At 38.0% G+C, this 20,261-nt stretch overlaps 1 protein-coding gene across 2 annotated transcripts in view; it reads left to right on the top strand.

The window, feature by feature from the left end:
• The first annotated feature begins 4,063 nt into the window (after positions 1-4,063).
• ASCC3 (activating signal cointegrator 1 complex subunit 3) overlaps positions 4,064-20,261 on the top strand; it is a 392,325-nt gene continuing 376,127 nt past the window's right edge. For both annotated transcript variants that reach the window (XM_025383070.1, XM_025383071.1), the window contains exons 1-3: positions 4,064-4,365; positions 17,305-17,435; positions 20,074-20,224. In XM_025383070.1, coding sequence (XP_025238855.1) covers positions 17,346-17,435; positions 20,074-20,224 — 241 coding nt within the window. In that variant the 5' untranslated portion in view covers positions 4,064-4,365; positions 17,305-17,345. The remainder of the gene's footprint in view (positions 4,366-17,304; positions 17,436-20,073; positions 20,225-20,261) is intronic.

Genomic DNA, 20,261 nt, shown 5'->3' with positions numbered 1-20,261 from the left:
AATATCACTTATTTAAAAGAGTAGGAAAACATTTTAGAATTGAGTCTTTTGTTAATCAGCATTCCCCAAAGGTTAAGCATCAGCTTCAGAGAAGGAACTGCACTGGAGTGCAGTAAAGATGGAATATTAAGACTCGGTGTTGCAGGATGAGGTGGGGTGAAAAAGGGCAGGGAAGAACTGACTGACAATAGATACAACAAGAAAGGCCTAGAAGCTGAGGCTACGGCACACTGGTGAGCTAGGCAGACCTAGTGGACACACATCTTGAAGGAGGTACCCAGAGACTGATGGGCTGGAAATGGTTCTGAAACTTGGCAGCCCATCCCCTCAACCCACGAAGTGACAAGTCTGAGAATGAAAGGCTAACATACTAAAGATAATGAAACATAGAAATGAAAAAAGTCAAAAGCGTGAATAATTTTGTTGAGCTACAAAAAATAGCTTGGAAACACTTCCACCTTGAAATTTTCTGTTCTTGAGACAATTTTGAGATAACTAAAGGCACTCTTTGCAGAATGATCATGTTACACATATACATAAAACACACACAAACTTATGTAATTTTACCTAAATGTGTTCATATTATGTATAGATTGTGTTGCAAGCTATTTCATTCCACTGTACATCTTAGACATATTACCGTATCAAGCAATACAGATTCACATTATGCTTTTTTAATGCCTCGAAATTTAGAGATGTATTACAATTTAATTTAAATCAATCCAATATTGAGCCTTTTTTTGGTATGATACTTTTTTTTTTTTTTTTAAGACAGTGTTTCACTCTGTTACCCAGGCTACAGTACAGGGGTGCGATCATGGCTCACTATAGCCTCGACCTCCCAGCTCAAGTGATCCTCCTGCCTTAGCCTCCTGAGCAGCTGGGACTACAGGTGCATGCCACCACACCCAGCTAGTTTTCATATATATATATATATACACATATATATTTTTTTTTGTAGAGAAAGGGTTTTGTCATGTTGCACAGGCTAGTCTCAAACTCCTGGGCTCAAGCAATTCACCTGCTTCAGCCTCCCAAAGTGCTGGGATTACAGCTGTGAGCCACCACACCCAGCCATATGATACATTTATAAATGAAATGTGGAGTTTTGTTTTGTTTTTCAATTAGAGATGGGGTCTTGCTCTGTAGCCCAGGCTTGAGCTAAATGGCATGATCATAGCTCACTGTAGCCTCAAACTCCTGGCCTCAAGAGAGCCTCCCAATTCAGTCTCCTTAGTAACTAAGACTACAGGTGTGTACCATCAAGTCTGGCTATTTTTTTTTCTATTTTTGGTAGAGATGGGGGTCTTCCTACGTTGCCCAGGCTGCTTTTGAACTTCTGGCTTTAAGTGATCCTCCTGCCTCAGCTTCCCAAAGCACTGGGATTACAGGTGTGAGCCACCGCGCCTAGCCCACTGCAATGAGTTTTAATTGGTTTCCCAGCCATGCACTACTTTCAACCCACCCTACCCAATATTGCCAAAATAATCTCCCAATTCCATTTTGTGACCGCCAAACACTGACTGCCTATTATACTCAATTCTTTAAATTTAAAATTGTGTCTCCTTATAGTTTGTTTACATTTTAGCTTTGTCACTAGCTTCTATTAACAGTGTTCCATTACAGATAAATAGGTTACTCATTATCTAGAATGCAGGTATAGTCTTGTTTCTTGGCTTTGCTCATGGCATACTTTCTGCACAGTCTCTTTGTCATCAGGGCCCATTCTCCTTAGGCTGTCTTTCCACTAACATTTGGGGAAGCTGAGCTTGATGGCATGTACCTGTAGTCCTAGCTGCCTGGGAGGGTGAAGCAGAAGAATCATTGAGCCCAGGAGTTCAGGCCTGTTGTGCACAATGATCATGCTTGTGAATAGCCAGTGCACTTCAGCTTGTGCAATACAGCAAGACCCATCTCTTGAAAAGAAAAAATTGAGGAAACCCCGGGGACTATAAACAGGACAAAAATAGTTCTTAAGAGTTCAGTGAAGTAAGGCCATGCCTCAGTGTCCACAGGGAATTGGTTCCAGGACACTCCCACATACCAAAACCCCAGGATGCTCAAGTCCTTATACAAAATGGCATAGTATTTGCATATAACCCATGCACATTGTCCCATATACTTTAAACCATGTCTAGGTTACTTATAATACCTAATATAATGGGAAATGCTATGTAAACAGTTGTTATACCCATATTGTTTAGGAAATAATGACAAGAAAAAAAGAGTCTATACATGTTCAGTGCAGACATAACCATTCTTCTTCTTTTTTATTTTCTAATTGTTTTTGTTCCGAAGTTGGTTGAGACATATACAGAAGTCATGGATACAGAGGGCTAACTGAATTTCCTTCCAGGCTAGGACTATTTAATAGAAATATGATGCAAGCCCACCTATGTAATTTAAAATTTTCTAGAAGTCACATAAAAAGTAAAAATAAAGTTGAAATTAATTTTAACATATTTTATTTGATCCATTGTATATAATTTCAACACGTAATCAACGTAAGAATTACAATATTTTACATTTGTTTTCTAAGTCTTTGAAATCTGGTGTACATTTTGAACTCATTGCATGTCTCAATTTGGACAAGACACATTTCAAATGTCAACAGACATATTTAGCTGGTGGCTACCCTAATGGATAGCGCAGTTCTAGGTAGTGTATTTTCGATTCTTCTCTTCTCCCTTAAGCCTCTGGAACTGTGATGAGAATAATCTGCCATGTGAATTCCTAGCACTTATCAGCATCTCTCATTATCAAGTGGCCTCCTTGCATTATTTATTTTTGTGATGCATTTGTCTTCTCTCATGAACTAACTTGTAAATTCTATGAAGTCCAGGACCAAAGACACATGCAATCTCAAGATTGGAAATACCTTTAACAAAGCCATCAACCAATTCTTCTGTTGATGTGTGGCTCCCCTGTACCAAGTCCCTATTAAGTGAGCTTCAGAATCTCCCTGAAGCAAAATTCTGTTGTTGAAGTATTCACACATGCTAAGGTAGGAAATTCTTTTTGGGTCGTGCTACAAGGGCATCTTCTTTTCAGGATCTTAAATCTGTTCCCTGAAGTTTGCATCACATGAAACAAATCAACTTCACATGACAGGTCACTTCATATTTGGAGAGAGTCCAGTAGTTTTCTCTCTTCTAACTGAGTCCTGGAAGGTTTAATCAATACTTCTTCACTTGCCCTGTTTTTGAGTTCTCTTCATCATTTTGCTCTTCCCTGATAGAATGCCATCTTGATTGAGGTCTTCTTCAAATGCTGAACACAGCACTTCAGAGGTGGTCTGACCAGTAAAGAGAATAACTGGATCACTATTGGCTGCCTCTACAAAACAGTTCTACCAGGCATCGGGGCACATTACCTTATGAAGAAGCGGGAATGGCAGAGGAGAGCCACAACAAACACATTCACTCATACTATCGTTGCATTGTTGGCTTTTAGTCTAGAACTCTTTGCAGATAAACCACATAGTTCTTTGGGTTAGTTTTTCTTCGTATCTTCCTATCTTTTCAATCGAGTTAGGGAATCTTCGGGCTTTCTGTTTTTGGAGGAGGTCTTCTGACCCAAGGACCGACTTGCAGAGATCACTTTGAGGGAACTAAGCTGAGAATCCAGAAAGCTTATGGAAAACAGGCCTTGACACTAGAGAACCATGTATACTTCCAGTAGCCAGAGAGCTTTGGCTGAAGACGACGATAGCAACTACCTGTTTCTTCATTCAAATTGCTCTCTTTTCCTTTACCTTTAATAGGAATTATTTCCTCCACATATTTACCTTATGGAGAAGCGCGGCAGCCTGAAGTAAATGCAGGGGAAAAACTCACAGAGAGGTCGAGATGGCAGGCCTGACCCGGCGCGAGCAACCAGGGTAAAGCACACCGTTCAGGGTCGCTCCCGCCTGGTCCTGGCGACTCATCCTCGCCGCCGCCGGGACCCTCCGCATCTGCTCCTCCGAGCCCAGCCGACTAGAGGCTGGAGGCGGGAGGCGGGGCGACGCGCGCACGCGGGCGGGGCGGAGGGCCCGGAGTCGACGAGTCGACGTGCCGACGTTGGCGCTGCAGCGGGGCGGTGACGTGTAGGCCGGCGCCAGCTACACTCTGTGCCTCCTCGCCGGGTCCGTGGGTCGGTCTGTCTGGCTGATGGTCCTCGCACGCAGTTCCCTGTGACTGGGCGCGACCCCGGCAAGCGCGGCGTGGAGGGCTGACAGGGCGCGGCGGTACAGCTGCCCGCCCGCATCTTTGGCCCTGCCCTCAGCACCTCACCCGCCGTGGGAAGTTAAAGTAAAACCGAAAGGGAAGGAGGCGCGGTGGCAGGAGCTGACAGAGAAGGGAAACGCGTGAGCCGGGCCGAGAGGTGAGGAGGTGGAGGTGGGAGGACGAGAAGGGTCGCCGCGGCCAGGGGAGCTGACTGGAGGCGGGGACAGCGGGGCGGGCTACGCGACCCGCCGAGAGATTCTCTTCCTACCTCCGGGGCAAGTCCAGACCTGTCATCCTTTTCGGTGGTTTGAGGTCGAGTCCGAGGTCTCGCAACAATACCGCCCATTCCTAGAGTTTGTAGGTGGGGTAGGGGATAGAAAACTTAACCTAAGCCACGTATTGTCTAGGTATTAAGCCACAACGTGACCAGATGAGGTGTTTTTTCCTGTCCCATGCATGGGTAATTTGTTTTCTTTCTTTTTTTCTGTTACAAAGCCTTGGTAACTAAGTTTTTTTTTCACGTAGATTTTGAGAAAGAAATCTTCCTCGTATTTTTCCTCCAACACACTGAAAAGTAAATAGGTAGCTGACCGTGGTGGATTGTGGGTGAATTTCGCAATCAAGGAGCCTAGAATGTCATTTTGAAATAAATAAATGTGTATGTGGGTGCTAGGGAGGTTTTGTGAGTAATGGGCAGTTATTTCAAATAGGTTTCTTATCATAAATTATCCGTGGAATGCAGTGTGCTAATGGTATTTGCTATTCTTTGGTTTAAAAGAAGCATAATTCTAGGGTTTGGTAAAAGTTAGATGTGTTGTCACTTGTGCATTCAAACTCATAGTTACGTTTTCTTTCTTTCCCTACGTTAGGTTAGACTGATAGCCATTTTCTCCTCACCAGATTTTATGTTTCATAGATTGAAATCCTTTTTCTGATTCTCAGAGTTCTCAGAAGTTGAGAATTCAGCTTTTGGTTTTACCATGGATCGTGCTCCAGTTTTTGTCGTCTCTTTTGTTTAATGATGGTTATAGTTTTGCATGAGAAAAATGATCCTTAAAGATGCTGTTAAGCTTAGGCTAAATAATCTTACTTATATGAGTAAATTAATTTTTCATGGGTTCAGCTTTCTTGATCCCTCCTTAACAGTTTTTTGTCATTCATTCATTCATTCAAGTCTTCCTATGTGTCAAACGCTGGGCCAGACCTAGGAGAGCAAGAGAGAGACAATCTCTGTGCTCATGAACTTTCTATAATCCAGCAGCCTCCTTAAAGAGAGAATCTTGACTAGGGTTCTTTCTCATACCATGGATATGTAGTTGACCAAACCAAAGCTTTTAAAAGAAAAAGTTATTGTCAATGTATATATATAACTGGCATTGAAAGAGGAGCAGATGATCTTGCTTTAACAGCATGATTTGATATTGCCTTTGATCAAAAAGATAGTATATGTACCAGTGGTTTGCCAGTTCAGAAGAGTAAGTTTTTCTTTTGCACAGCTGGTTTAAATATAAAGTTCACAGTTCTACCTCAGTTTCTACCTCAAAATAAATAAATAAAAAGCTTTTTCTTTTGAGATAGAAATCAGTTGCTTTCCAGTCTTCACATTGGTCTGATTGATCCCCTGTGTATCTCTGGAACGCCTGGGCTCAAGCAATCTCCCTGTATCGGCCTCCCAAAGTGCTGGGATTACAGGCCCCATTTTGCCTTTTTGTGTGCTAATAAATTGACTAAGAATTTTGTCTTTGCTAGCTGGCTGCCCCTAGTAGCTTCAGGATGGGAGCTGGTTACCAGAAAGATCAAGGAATTATTAGAAGGTTGGGACTTTCATCCCTACCCCCTAACTGCTTAGGGAGGTGAGAGAGGGGCTGAAGATTAAGTTGATCACCAGTGGCCAAAGGGTTTAATCAATTATGCCTATGTAGTGAAGCCTCCATAAAAACTCAAAATGACAGGGTTCAGAGAGCTTCTGAAAGCTGAACATGTGGAGAGTCCTTGAGGTGGTATGCCTAGGAAGTACTTGGAAGTTCTGCATGGAAATTCCCTTCCCTTATAAATTACCCTATCCCATGTATCTCTTCATCTGTATCCTTTGTAATATCCTTTGTAATAAGTTGGTAAACGTGTTTCCCTGAGTTCTGTGAACCACTCTAGCAAATTAACCGAACCCAAGGAGAGGGTCATGTAATCCCCAATTTATAGCTGGCCAGTCAGAAGTACAGATAAAAAAAAGTCTGGAACTTGTAATTGGCATCAGAAGTGGTGGGCAGTCTTGTGGGACTGGGCCTTCATTCTGTGGGATATGACAGTATGTCTAGATAGTGTCAGAAATGAATTAGAGAACACCTATCTGATGTCTGCTGCAGAAATGATTGCTTGCTTGGTGCGTAGGGAGAAACTCATACACATTTTGCCACAGACATCTTCTGTGTTGATAATTGTGGTGTGAGAGCAGAGGAAAAACAATTTGAGTTTTTTCCACTCTCACAAGAGGGCAGGTGTAAATTCCTTGAGTCTGCCTTCCAGAGGCTTATGGATTAGGATGGAATGAGAATTTGTCTTTCAGACATAATCTGTGCTAGGCCCTTTTCCACTGGACCTTTTCTTTTGTGCGAAGAGTTGTAATATATACTGCCTAATATGTGCTGGGTCTGTTCCATGTTTTCTTGAGAGTAATGGGTGTGCTTGTTTCATCTTTGTGGGATGTTCTGGAATTTTTGACTATGCTTGCCTTATCTGGTGCTAAAATATTTTTTTTGTTTTTCCAGGGACATTTAAAGGAAAAGCCTTCCTTATCCTGTGCTAAAAGTAAAATTAACACAACTTTGGGGGGAATATTCTGAATATAAAGGCTAATCTGCTTTATAGTTATAAACCTGTCCAGGATTTTTTTCCCCCCACCTTTGGGTGGGAAACCTAGTTAGAGGATAAGTTAGAGAATAAGAGCCCCATTTTGTTTTAAATTTTGTTTTTAACTATTTTATATTTTGTATTGTGTGAAAAGTGTTTATGTATTTTATTATTTTTGTCATGCTTTCTCTATTCTACGTGCTTCAGATGTGTTTCCTAACTTGATTGGGAACTATTCAAGAGCAATTGCTTCTTGCTTAAGAATGAGTTAGCATCTAAAGTGAACTTGTTAGGTGGAAACTGTGAATAGCTAAGATTACCTTTGAGAATCCCTTAAGAGGACATCAGGTTGGCATAACATGCTGTCTCTCAGCACGTCCTACACAGCCGTGTTTTTCATCCGACTTGGAATGTATCACAGTTTCTTTAGATGAACTCCCAGTGAAAAAGTTGGTCTGTGTTTGGTCACCACCTTGTATGTTTTTTTAAAAAAGAGAAAAAGTATTAAAAACTAGAGTCATGCAATGCAGCAAGATGCTCACATTTTGAGATGCATGTGGTGATTAAAACAGACTGAAAGAGCAAGATTCTTGTTGCCCATCCGCCGTTCACTCTAGAGCAGGTATTCAATACCTGAAATGTAAGCAGAATCTCTAGTAATTATTGTTTTTGTCTGACTCTACCTTCCTTTTTTTGGCCTACAGTGTTTGGTAGATTAAAGAAAGTAAAATGTGCTTAGACTCTGCTGTATGAACCAATTGATGGTAATAAGGTTTAATACAAGTAAGAGATAAAAGGTTAAAATTATCTTTAGGATTTACCATGAAAAATCAACCCCTTTTGAAATGGCATAATGGAGGATTGTATATATGTGTCGATGGTGGCTATTTTCTGAGTTCTGATCTTGCTAATATTAACAATATCACAACTCAATTTTTAAAAAAGGCACAATAAAATATAAATATTCTTATTCACTGTTTATTTAATCTTTATTCACTGTTCATTTTTCAAGGTGTCGGTTTGTGGGTACAAGATTGTATTTTAAGTATTGAAATCTTAAATTCTAATTTTACTCCATTTACAACCTGCTCCTTCATGTCAGTGGTTTTATCCCTTAATCTGCACTGTATCACTTTGACTATTTTTGTCCCTTTAATAATTCCCTAGTATCCATAATTGTCAATAACTAATTGTTGACTGAACTTATTAGGAAATATAGTTTGACTGTTTTGGAGGTTTTCTCATTTGTTTATAATGAAAAAATACAGTAACTGTATTTTCCTAAAGTTGCTATCAAGCAATTAGACCATTTAGAGTTAAGAAACACAGGTTTGGTTTAAGAAGAATAAATGTTACAATTTTTATATGTAGTACTTCAGAATAGTGTGTATTGGGATTCTAGCTCACTAATTATTGGTTAATATCATCTCGCAAAAGGAAATATGCTACCATTAGATTAGTTTTCTCCTTATTTGGAATGTAAAAAAGGGCAGTTACATTTTCAAGACTTTCTTTTTATCTGTACTTTCGTTTAATTAACAATTTAAAGATTTGTTCAGATAGCCACAGCCAGTACTTCTAACAAAAATAGGCTTTTAGGGTTTCAATCCTTTAGAAATTATATTTGTTCTGGGGCATTAAGTATTTATTATTAACAGAATTTTTCATTTATGTATTTATCATTTAGTGGACCATATTAAATGTGGAGTAAAAATTAGTAAGGTAAAAATTGATATGCAGGCCAGTTTTTCTTAATACTTACTCACTGTGATCTTACCAGAAATTTTAACTATGAATGTTATGATTTGTCTTTAAGACCTCCTAGTTGAACATCTTTTCCTTTCATCTAGGCCTAAAGTTAAGCACTTAACAACCCTCATCATTTAGGCTTCATTGTCCCACAACCCCTGTGTTACAAAACCTTAACCCTGGTTCACACCAACCTTTGTTCCTATGCCAGATTATTGCCACCTTTTGTTTGCAGTATGAGCTGAACATTCATTGCTACCTGAAAAATATTTCTTCTGTTATTGTGGGTGGTAAGTTCAGACTTTTGCCTCTGTAATAGAAAAAATCCCATCTCATCACCTGTTTGAACAGTCTCAGCATATCTCAAATAAAATAGGAGTCATTTTGGTGGAACTCCCTTTTACCATGTTTTTCTCTCCTCCTTCACCCTCTGCTTAACCATGTTATAACTATATTCACTTCCACTCATCTTTCCTTCCATACTTATCTATCCAAGTCTCTCTAGACCTGTGCTTTTGTTGTCATTCTCGCCTGTATTCTCAGAGACCCTAACTCCATCAGTCATAGTCTTTCTCCTGATTGCTCAACTTTTCCTTCTGTCTTTGTTCTCCCCTGATTATGACAGAATCATGATCAACTTTATCCTGTATTTTCAGAAACTCTTAAACCACATTATTTCAGTATTTCTTACTTTTTCTCCTTTTCTTTCTTAATTTCTTGAAAGAATAGCATATACCCATTTGTAGATTTTTTTTTTTCTTTTTTTTTTCCCCCCCTATTTTCTCCCTTTGCATTTATCCTTTAATTCACTGAGATTTACCTTCTACCATTTTTGGAAACTAGGTGTGCTAGTCATCTGGGACCTCAGAGTTGCTGAGTACAGTGGACTGTATCATGTCATTTGAAACTTTCTTTTCTCTTGTCATATCACTCTTTCCATATGACTAACAATTTGTGGATCACTTTCTTAGAACTCTGTTCTTAATTCTCTACTGTCTACTTCCAAGAGGCCTTTAGGAGTAGAGTGCATTAATGGGCATTCATGCAGCTTTTGAAATGGAGTATAAAATGTTGTTTATATGTATGTATGTCTGTTTTCTTAGGAAGAGGGTCCATGGGCTTATGTATATTTGACTTAAACGAATATTATGTTCATCCATGGTTTTAACTGTGATGAAGTGATAACATGAAATTCTGGATTTCCAGCCCAGACCTCTGATAGGAAATCCAAAACCATATATCCCACTTGATAGCCCATAATTAAAGTTTTCCAAAACAGAATTATCATTCCTCTTCCTGATGCCCTCTATACATAATAGAGTCCTCCACTCTTCAACATTTCCTAAGCCAGAAATTTGAGTGTCCTGCTGCTTTCTCCTTCTTTAAATCCTATTCCACATTGATTCTGTCTTCCAAGTATACTGATCTCCTAAATCCATCCTTTTATGCATTTCCCTGGCTTAATTCTATCCTCTTTATCTTTCACTTGGTTTATTGAAAAACTTTCCAACTGGTTTGTCTATGTCCTGTTTGACCCCACCTTGACAGTTCACCACATGTAAATCTGAGTAATTTTTTCTATAACACGTTAATATTTTTTCAGTGATTCTGATTATCAGAATGAAAAGTGCTTAATTTGAGACATGTTGTTTGGTCTCTGCTTACATGTTTAGGTCTTATTTCATCAGTTTCCAAATGCACATTCTGTAGGGGTTTTAAAAGTAATTGAGTCTGTTATTTTGGCTTTCCCCCTCATAGTTTACCCGTTGTAATAACCTTGTCTAGGTCCTTTAAGTCTCAGCTCAAGCTCAGCTTCCTTCCTTTATATCTAGTGCCCTCCTACCCCTTTAGATGCTCCTTCCCTGTCTTCCTACAGTTATAGCTGCATAATTATTGCAACTATTTTTCTTTCTTCCTAACCATACTGTAAACTCATCATTGAGGGCAAGTGCAATCATATCAAAATGTTTTTCTTTTTTTAATCTCTAGAGCCTCATAAAATATCTAATATATGGTGGGTAATCTATACATATTTGCTGAGTAAATGAATAACATAAGATTTAAAATTTGTTTTCTGAATTTGACCTTTATACATTTCAAATACAACTTAAAGGGAATCTTTTTCCTGGTACAAAATACAATGTGTTTTGAGGAACTGTAAACTTTATTAACATCCAGTGCCTAGCCCAGATCCTAGTAGATAGGAGAAACTCAAATATTTGTGTATGAATGATTTATAGGTAACAATGAGCTAATGAACTGTTACATTTTTAGTGTTGGTCATTCAACCTCGGGAAGAAAACACATCAAATAAAAATAGCAAATCTGGTAATGTGCTTTGCTTCATTCCCTTGACAAGCATAATTCATGCTGATTATTTTGATAAGATCTCTGGGAGCTTTATTTGATGTGTTTCCAGGATTTGTTTCAAGATTTAGAGCTCTTTTTAGCAGTTTTTGTAGTGCTGGCTTGGTAGTGGCAAGTTCTCAGCATTTGTTTGCTTGAAAAAGACTGTACCTTCCCTTCGTTTACGAAGCTTAGTTTTGCTGGATACAAAATTCTTGGCTGATAATTGTTTTGTTTAAGGAGGCTGAAGATAGGGCTCCAGTCCCTTCTAGCTTGTAGGATTTCTGCTGAGAAATCTGCCGTTAATGTGATAGGTTTTCCTTTATAGGTTACCTGGTGCTTTTGCCTCACAGCTCATAAGATTCTTTCCTTCATCTTAACTTTAGATAACCTGATGACAGTGTGCCTAGGCGATGATCTTTTTATGATGCATTTCCCAGGTGTTCTTTGAGCTTCTTATATTTGGATGTCTAGGTCTCTAGCAAGGCTGGGGAAATTTTCTTCGATTATTCCCCCAAATATGTTTTCTAAACTTTTAGATTTCTCTTCTTCCTCAGGAACGCTGATTATTCTTAGGTTTGGTAATTTAATGTAATCCCATACCTCTTGGGGGATTTGTTCATATTTTCTTATTCTTTTTTATTTGCCTTTGTTGGATTGGGTTAATTACAAAACCTTGTCTTTGAGCTCTGAAGATCTGCATGTTCAGTTCTATTGCTGAGACTTTCCAGAGCATTTTGCATTTCTATAAATGTATCCATTGTTTCCTGAAGCTTTGTTTCTTATTTATGCTGTCTATATCACTGAAGATTTCTCCCTTCATTTCTTGTTTCTTTTTTTTTTTTTTCTATAAATTGGGCTTTGCCTTTCTCTGATGCCTCCTTGATTAGCTTAATAACTCACCTTCTGAATTCTTTTTCAGGTAAATCAGGGATTTCTTCTTGGTTTGGATCCATTGTTGGTGAGCTAGTGTGATTTTTTTTGGGGGGGGACTGTTAAAGAACCATGTTTTGTCATATTTCCAGTGTTCATTTTCTGGTTCTTCTCATTTGGGTAGAGTCTATCAGAGGGAAGGTATAGGACTCAAGGCTGTTGTTCAGATTATTTTGTCCCACGGGGTGTTCCCTTGATGTAGCATTATCCCCCTTTTCCTAGGGATGTGGCTTCCTGAGAGCCAAGCTGTAATGATTGTTATCTCTCTTCTGGATTTAGCCACTCGGCAGGTCTACCAGACTTTGGGCTGGTACTGGGTGTTGTCTGCACAGAGTCCTGTGATGTAAACCATCTGTGGGTCTCAGTCATGGATGCCAGCACAGTATTTGGAGTGTATCCTGGGTCCTGCAGGAGCAATCTGCTTTCTTCAGAAGGTCTGTGGGTTCTCTTGGCTTTCCTGATTTATTCCTGCTGTCGCTCTGGAGCAAGAGTTTACGATGCAAGACTCCACACACTGCTCTGTCAAGAGTGGGAGCTGCAGTCTAGTCCTGCCTCCTGTCTGCCATGATCCCCCCTTTGTTTTTCTACTCAGATCTCAGGGAGCTTTAAAGTTTTCAGTTACTGTAGTTTGTAACAATGTGACCTCATTACCGAATCCTAATATTAGATCTCTTCTTAGAGGTTGAGTGTATTATCTTGTTAGGATTTGCTAGGTTTGTGAGTTAGAATAAAAATGGAGTCCCGCTTTCTACTTTTTTTAAAAGAGAAAGGCACAGAGGATTCAAGACATTACTGTCATGTATATAAAAATGGTGAAAGTAGTGGTCCCAAGTACCCCATTAATTTGTAATACCATGCCTGAGGCACAGTATTAATACATCATGTTTCTTGTTCTGATGCTACATTTTGAAAGCACTAACTTGTGTGGTAAAAGGTAGGTTCTGAGGCAGAGTATGTTTAGTTTACTATCAGGGCCTTTCTTTAAAGACTTGACTAAATTTAGTCATCTTGAATACATTTTTGCAATGTCTCAGTGTGGGTAGAAAATTAAAACCCCAATGCTTTGGTATCCATTGTATACCTTACTTCCTCTCTATGGATGACATGTACAACGTACATACATACTCTGTATAATTCTTGGGAGAACTGAGAAAAAGTCAAGTTACTTTCATTAAGAGACTTGTATTCTCTTACAGACCCCAGTTGAGAAAGGCTGGTAGGAACCAGGCTATGCACTGAATTCAGGCCATGGATTTCTGTCACCCAGGCTGAGTGCAGTGGCACGATCATGGCTCACTGCAGCCTTGACCTTCCAGGCTCAAGCAATTCTCCCACCTCAGCCTCCTGAGTAGCTGGGACTACAGGCGCATGCCACTTGCCTGGCTTTAAAAAATTTTTTTGTAGAGTTGGAGGTCTCACTATGTTAACCAGGCTGGTCTCAAACTCCTGGCCTCAAGCGATCCACCCGGCTTGATTTCCTGGCTGGATTTCTTAATAGATGAATTTCTCCCTTGGCCATTATTGGCTTGAGACAAAATTAAATGGTGATTTAAGAATAAAAGACATTGGCTGGGCATGGTGGCTCACACCTGTAATCCTAGCACTTTAGGAGGTCAAGGCGGGTGGATCACGAGGTCAGGAGTTTGAAGCCAGCCTGACCAACATGGAAGCCCCATCTCTGCTAAAAATACCAAAATTAGCCAGGCATGGTGGCGCACGCCTGTAATCCCAGCTACTCGGGAGGCTGAGGCAGGAGAATTGCTTGAATCTGGGAGGTGGAGGTTGCAGTGAGCCGAGATCATGCCACTTTACTCCAGCCTTGGCGACAAAGCGAGACTCCGTCTCAAAAGAAAAAAAAAAAAGAAGAAAAGACATCATCTCTAAGACAGTGGTTCTCAACTACGATCCTTGACCTGCTGCATCATCTGCAAACTTGCTGGAAATGTAAATTCTCAAACCTCATCTCAGTGCCATCTGATCTGCTGAATTGGAATATTGGGGTGAAGGGAGTAAGGTGGTAGGGCTCAGCCAGTTTGTTTTTCAAGAAGCCCTCCAGGTAGTTTCACTATATAATAAAATTTGAGAATCTCTGCTCTGTACTGTCCACTGACTCTTGCTTTCATTTTTTTCTTCCACATGCTCCAGGAAGTATGTTATCTAGTGTGAGAAAAATCCAGATGTGATTCCCTGAATCATCTTATTTCCATGCTTTCCTGAATTCACTCCCAGCAGGTAGTTGAAATCTGAAGTCAGCTAACTTGGAAGTTTATTTGTAAGTTGGATCATTTGACTTCTCTGTTTAAAATTTTCCAGTGTGATGTAGAGAGTCCAACTGTTTTTTTCCCCAGCTGTCCTCATACCAGTTCTTTACTGATCTGTAGTGCAATCATGTTTGTTTTTTTAATACCTCATTTTTTTGTTTTTGATTTGTAATCTTAACTATTTTGCTCAAAGAATGTGACCTCTTATCAGGGATCAGTAAACAGATTTGGTCACCCTGAGCCCCAGAATGGGTTTTACACTTCTAAAGTGTCATTTTTTAAAAAAGGAAAGAATATATGGCAGAGACTGCATGTGGCTTGCTAAACCTAATTTTTTTTTGTTTTTTTTTGAGACGGATTCTCACTCTGTCACCCTGGCTGGAGTGCACTGGCGCCATCTCGGCTCTCTGCTACCTCTGCCTCCCAGGTTCAAGCAATTCTCATGTGTCAGCCTCCTGAGTAGCTGGGATTACAGGCGCCTGCCACCACACCTGACTAATTTTTGTATTTTTATAGAGATGGGGTTTTGCCATGTTGGCCAGGTTGGTCTTAAACTCCTGACCTCAGCTGATCTGCCCGCCTCGCCCTCCCAAAGTGGGGGGATTAGGCATGAGCCACCACACCTGGCCTAAATCTAAATTTTTTACTACTCTCTTTTTGCATAAAAGTTTACTAACTTCTGACTTATATGACACTTATTCTTTGTAATTTGTTGAGACTTGCTTTATGGCTGAGTATACCTAGACGATTTTTGAAACTGTTCAAGTGTTCTTCAGAAGAATATGCATTTTTAAAAATCAAGTTCAGGTTTCTGTATTTGTTCATTAAATCAGACTTAGTAATTGTACTCTTCAGGTTCTCTATATCTTTATTGATTTTTTATTTTGGAGGGAAGGTTGGCTTCACTTGTCAATAATTGAGGTCTTTAAACTTTTACTTTGATGTTAGACTTGTCACTTTCTCCTTGAGGTCTATTTGTTTTATTTTGAGACTATCCTAGCAGTGCATACAAATTCAGAACTTTTAAGTCTTCTTAGTGAGCTTTATCTTATTATGTAGAGAGTTTTTTTTAATTCCTCCCAAACACCTGTTGTTTTGAAGCCAATTTTGTCTGATCTGATATTTTTGATATAGCCACCAGCTACGTTTGGTTATTTGCAGGAAGATCTTATCCTATCCCTTAACTTTCAGCCTTTCCTTTCCTATGTTTTCGGTGTAGCCCTAGTGTTTTACTTCTTTGTTGTTTTGCAGTTCATACTGTCAGTCTTTTGAGAGGTAAGTTTAATTTGTATTTATTATGATTATTGACATATTTCCATTTGTTTTTATTTATCCTGCATTATTTGTACTTAGTCTGTTTGTGACATCATGCATGGGTTATTTCTTCAAGTCTCTTCCAGGTTATCACTTTTATTTTTAGCTATTGTTTAACCCATCTGTTGATTGTTTTAAAATTTAACAAGTATATATTTTTATTTCTAAAAGTTACATTTTCAAATCATCCTACTTGTATTTTATTATTCATTATTTAAAAAATTCTATTATAGTTATTATAGATAAGTATTTTGTATCTGATTATTCTAATATATAGGTCGGAGATTTTTCCAAGTATTACCCTTTTTGATAACTTCAGGAATACAGTAATCAAGAGGAACAGCAGGAGCAGAGAATAGTCTGAGACATTCTGTCTGTCTTCCCTTTCCCAGTTCTTTCCTTCCCACATTGGACATTTTGGCGTAGATAATTCTTAGTTGTTGGGGAACTGTCCTCTGTATCGTATGTTTAGTAGCATCATTGGCCTCTATCCACTAGAAACCAGTAGTCCCCTTCCACCTGCCTGATAGTTGTGACAACCAAAATATCTAAAATATTGCCAGATGTCCCATGTGGGGCAAAATCGTTCCTAGCTGGGATGTTTTAAAGACTTACATAGCTTATGTGACATTCTTCAGGGAGCCATGCCTTATAAATCTGTAGATAGTAGTTGTGTTATAATAAGCAATCTTAAACTAGTATAGTCCTCCAAGAGTCTTTCATAGATCACCACTCTCCTAATAGTAAATATTATTAATCTTTTTGCCTAGAAATTGTTTAGTCATCAGACTGTTAAGGAGGAGATTAGACCAGGCCATCTGAATTCTCTCTTTCCCTGTATTTTCTTCCCCCTCATCAGCTGTTTTCTTTTCTGGCCTGTTGTTGAGTCTATTACCATTTTTGCCTTTTCTTCATTTGTCTTCCATTTATTCATTGACAGATAATTATTCAGTACCAAAAATATTCTGGTTCTGTTGTCTATATGCTGGGGAGATTAGTAAAATTAAGAGGTCTTTCTGTCATGAAGCTTACTTTTTGTGGGGTGAAACAACACATGCATTAGTAAATAAACAAGGAAGTGTCAAATATTACTTAATGCTATAAAGAGAATTAAAATTTTGGGCTTTGGTAGACAGTGACTGGGTCACCTGTTTTAGATGGGGTGGTCAGGAAAGGCTCCATCTTAGGAGGCATCTTTTAAGCCAAGAGTTCAGTGTGAAGCCAGCTATAGCAACATCAAGGGAAACCATTCCAAGCTGAGGAAACCACTGGAAAGTGGTGTAATTTGAAATCAGTGAGCATAAAACAAAATTAGGGAAAAAGATGAACAAGTGGTTTCATCTCTTTCAATATTATTGGCAGTAGTAATATAGTATTTGAGGCCTGTACTTGGGAATCTACAGAACCCAGTTTTCAGGAAATGTTTGTTTCTTTTTCCTTTCTCCAACCATAGCTAATGCTTTATAAAAACAAACAAAAAAACTTCATGGATAGAAAATATGTCAGGAGAATTTTTCAACGTTGATTACCATTGCTTTTTAACTATTTTTTTTTCTTTTTTTTTTTCTGGTACAGGCTAATTTGTTGAGTTTGATGACCTCTGCCACCTCTTCTGAACAGATAAATATCATCTTGTTTCATTTCAGTTTCAGGTTTCTTCTTGTATGGATCACTGATTGAATAATAGATGGCTTTACCTCGTCTCACAGGAGCCTTGCGTTCCTTTTCAAATGTCACCAAGCAGGATAATTATAATGAAGAAGTGGCTGACTTAAAGGTAGATGTGTTAAAGGTAGAAATGTTGAACATTATTATAAATAGACTATGGACAACTATTTGACATTCTTTTTCTCTATTCTATGTGTTTAACATGGAAGTTTTATCTTGTTTGGTGTGAGACAAAGATGGAGAATGTGTATGCTGCTGTTTCCTATGGGAATACTTACATTTAGCACCTAAAACCATATTGTCAAGGGGAATAATCAGAACTATGATAATTGAATCTTTTGTTAATTTTTCTTTTGTTCAGTTCCCTACCACAATTACATTTGTAACTTAATCCTGTAATTTACCTCTGGATTATCTGAGTAAGTTTTTAGGTCTCTGGTAAAATTCTTACCAAATAAACAAAAGCAGTGTCTGTACCTTATGAGAAATATGAATATTAATCTCTTAAACTCAGAAGTTGATCTCATTAAAATGACTTGTCATTATAATTGGTAAGAAAGGTGTTTAAGACTTAAGAAACATTGTTAATTTAAAAGCTACTTTATGAGTAAAATTCAGAAATACATTTTAGTAAGAAACAAAAATTAAATGTACAAGGACTGCTTTGACATTTATAGTAAAGACTGACCCCTGCTTTAGTAATTATGGTATGGAAAATTTCCTTATATGAGTTAATTTTATAATAAATAATGCTAATGTTACCCTTCCTGCAAATATAGGTAGATCTCACTAGGTCAGAAATGGGCAATTATTACTTTGGAAGATCATTTTTGTTTTATCAAAGGAACTTCTTCAGTCTCTTTCCTGTATAGGTTCAATGACTACATTTTCTGAATTGCAAATTAGGGCATGAGGTTTGGCAAGTAATTTCTTCTGATGGATAAACTTATATAAGTCTTATAAAGGTATAAAATAAATTACATACGTAGTTACAAGTTTAATATTGTGGAAAAATTAAAAGTATATGTTATCAAGACTTCCAGAAAATTCTAGACATGTACTTACAAGATACTTAAATAGGAAAGATTCTTAGAAATGTCTCTGAATGTGGTATACTAGTTTGCACAGAATAACAAAATTAGGTGATAACAAAATTAGGAATAACAGATTAGGTGGCTTAAACAACAAAGATTTATTTTCTCATAGTTCTGGAGCTAGAAGTCCAAGATCAAGGTGTTGGCAGACTTGGTTTCTTCTGAGACTTCTCTGTGTGGCTTGCAGTTAAGGCAGCCTTCTTGCTGTGTCCTCACATGATTTGTCCTCTGCACAAGCATATCCCTGGTGTCCTCTTTATGTGTCTAAATTTTGTTACAAGATCTATCAGATAATTAAGTCCCATCCTAATGGCTTTATTTTAACTTAATCAGATAATGATACATGTTATGGAGAAAATGTTATGAATAGTTATACGATAAAGAGTGGGTAACAGCTTATTGGCATGAAGACCTCATTAAGGAAGTAATTTTTTTAGCTGAGTTTAAAATGACAAAAAGGGATCTACCATCATTAAGATTAGAACAGAGTATTCCCAACACAGAAAGCAGCATGTGCAAAGACCCAAATCAGGTACTAGCTTGGTAGGTTTGAGGAAGTTGAAGACAGACATGTGTTTGACACAGTAATGATGAACTTCATTTTAATATAACTTTTTATGTCAGAAGCTGTTCAATGTATACAAAAGTAAAGAGACAAATAAGATAAACCTTAATGGGCTTATGACTCCATTGTAACAACTTAATTCATTTTATGGCCAATCTTGTTTCATCTCTACCTTTGCCCATTCTCCTCTCCCTAAACTCAGAATGACTAATCTCATTTGAAATTAAAAAATGGAGGCAGGGAAGTAATGGTGAATTATGCATTTTCATCATTCTAACCAATAGTAAAATTACTGCTTTCTACCTGACCCACTACTTTTGCATTTGGTTTGAAAGCTTCATGAGTTTTCTCTGTGGATCAAAGCCAGAGGTCTGAAATAAAATTTTTATTGTGTTCTGTGGTCAGTTCTTGAGAATGGAAAGATCTGTAGTCTCAAATATACAAAAGCCTCAGAAGAACCCAAACCTGCCAACACCTTGATCTTGAACTTGTAGCTCCAGAACTGTGAGAAAATAAATTTCTCTTGTTTAAGCCACCTAATAGAAAAGAGTGTGTATAAAAAAGAATCTTCCAAATGCCTCACCTGGTCTAGGATCATGGTTAAGAAAGTAATGCTGACTTGAATATATTTGACCCTATCATGGGAGTCTAATTTTCTATAAATGCGTTTCATTAAAAAGCATGACATAAAGCTCTGATTTATATACAGTATAGTCTAAGCTGTATTAAAAACAAGCAATTAGAAAAATGGCAAGACGTGTGATGTTATCAATAATAATAATAATATTATTATCTGGATGTTGAACTTTTTACTTTGCTGTATGAAATGATTTTGTCAGTATGCAGTGTAATTAAAATTGTAAAAAGAAGCTTTTATTAAACATATATTTTAAACAAATGAGAATCTATGAAAACCCATTTAAGGAAAATTGTTTTGTGAGTAGTCAGTTTGGATGTGAATAGATACAACTTTGAATTCTTGTGGGTAGTACCAAGTTGTATAATGTAATGCAAAATATATGTAATCAGTGTTGGAGTTAAGAAGAACTTTAAGCAGTATTTTTCTACATTATGATCTCTTATTTCAGATAAAACGATCTAAACTTCATGAACAAGGTTTAGATTTGGGCCTGACATGGAAGAAGATAATAAAATTTTTGAATGAAAAACTGGAGAAGAGTAAAATGCAAAGTATAAATGAAGACTTAAAAGATATATTACATGCTGCAAAACAGATAGGTATAGTTTTCTTTTTTCTTTTTTTTTTTTTTAAAGA

The sequence above is a fragment of the Theropithecus gelada genome, chromosome 4 (assembly GCF_003255815.1).
Source record: "Theropithecus gelada isolate Dixy chromosome 4, Tgel_1.0, whole genome shotgun sequence".
In the NCBI taxonomy this organism is placed as follows: domain Eukaryota; kingdom Metazoa; phylum Chordata; class Mammalia; order Primates; family Cercopithecidae; genus Theropithecus; species Theropithecus gelada.
Note: the sequence above shows the minus strand (reverse complement) of the source record. Positions and strands in the feature narration are given on the sequence as shown.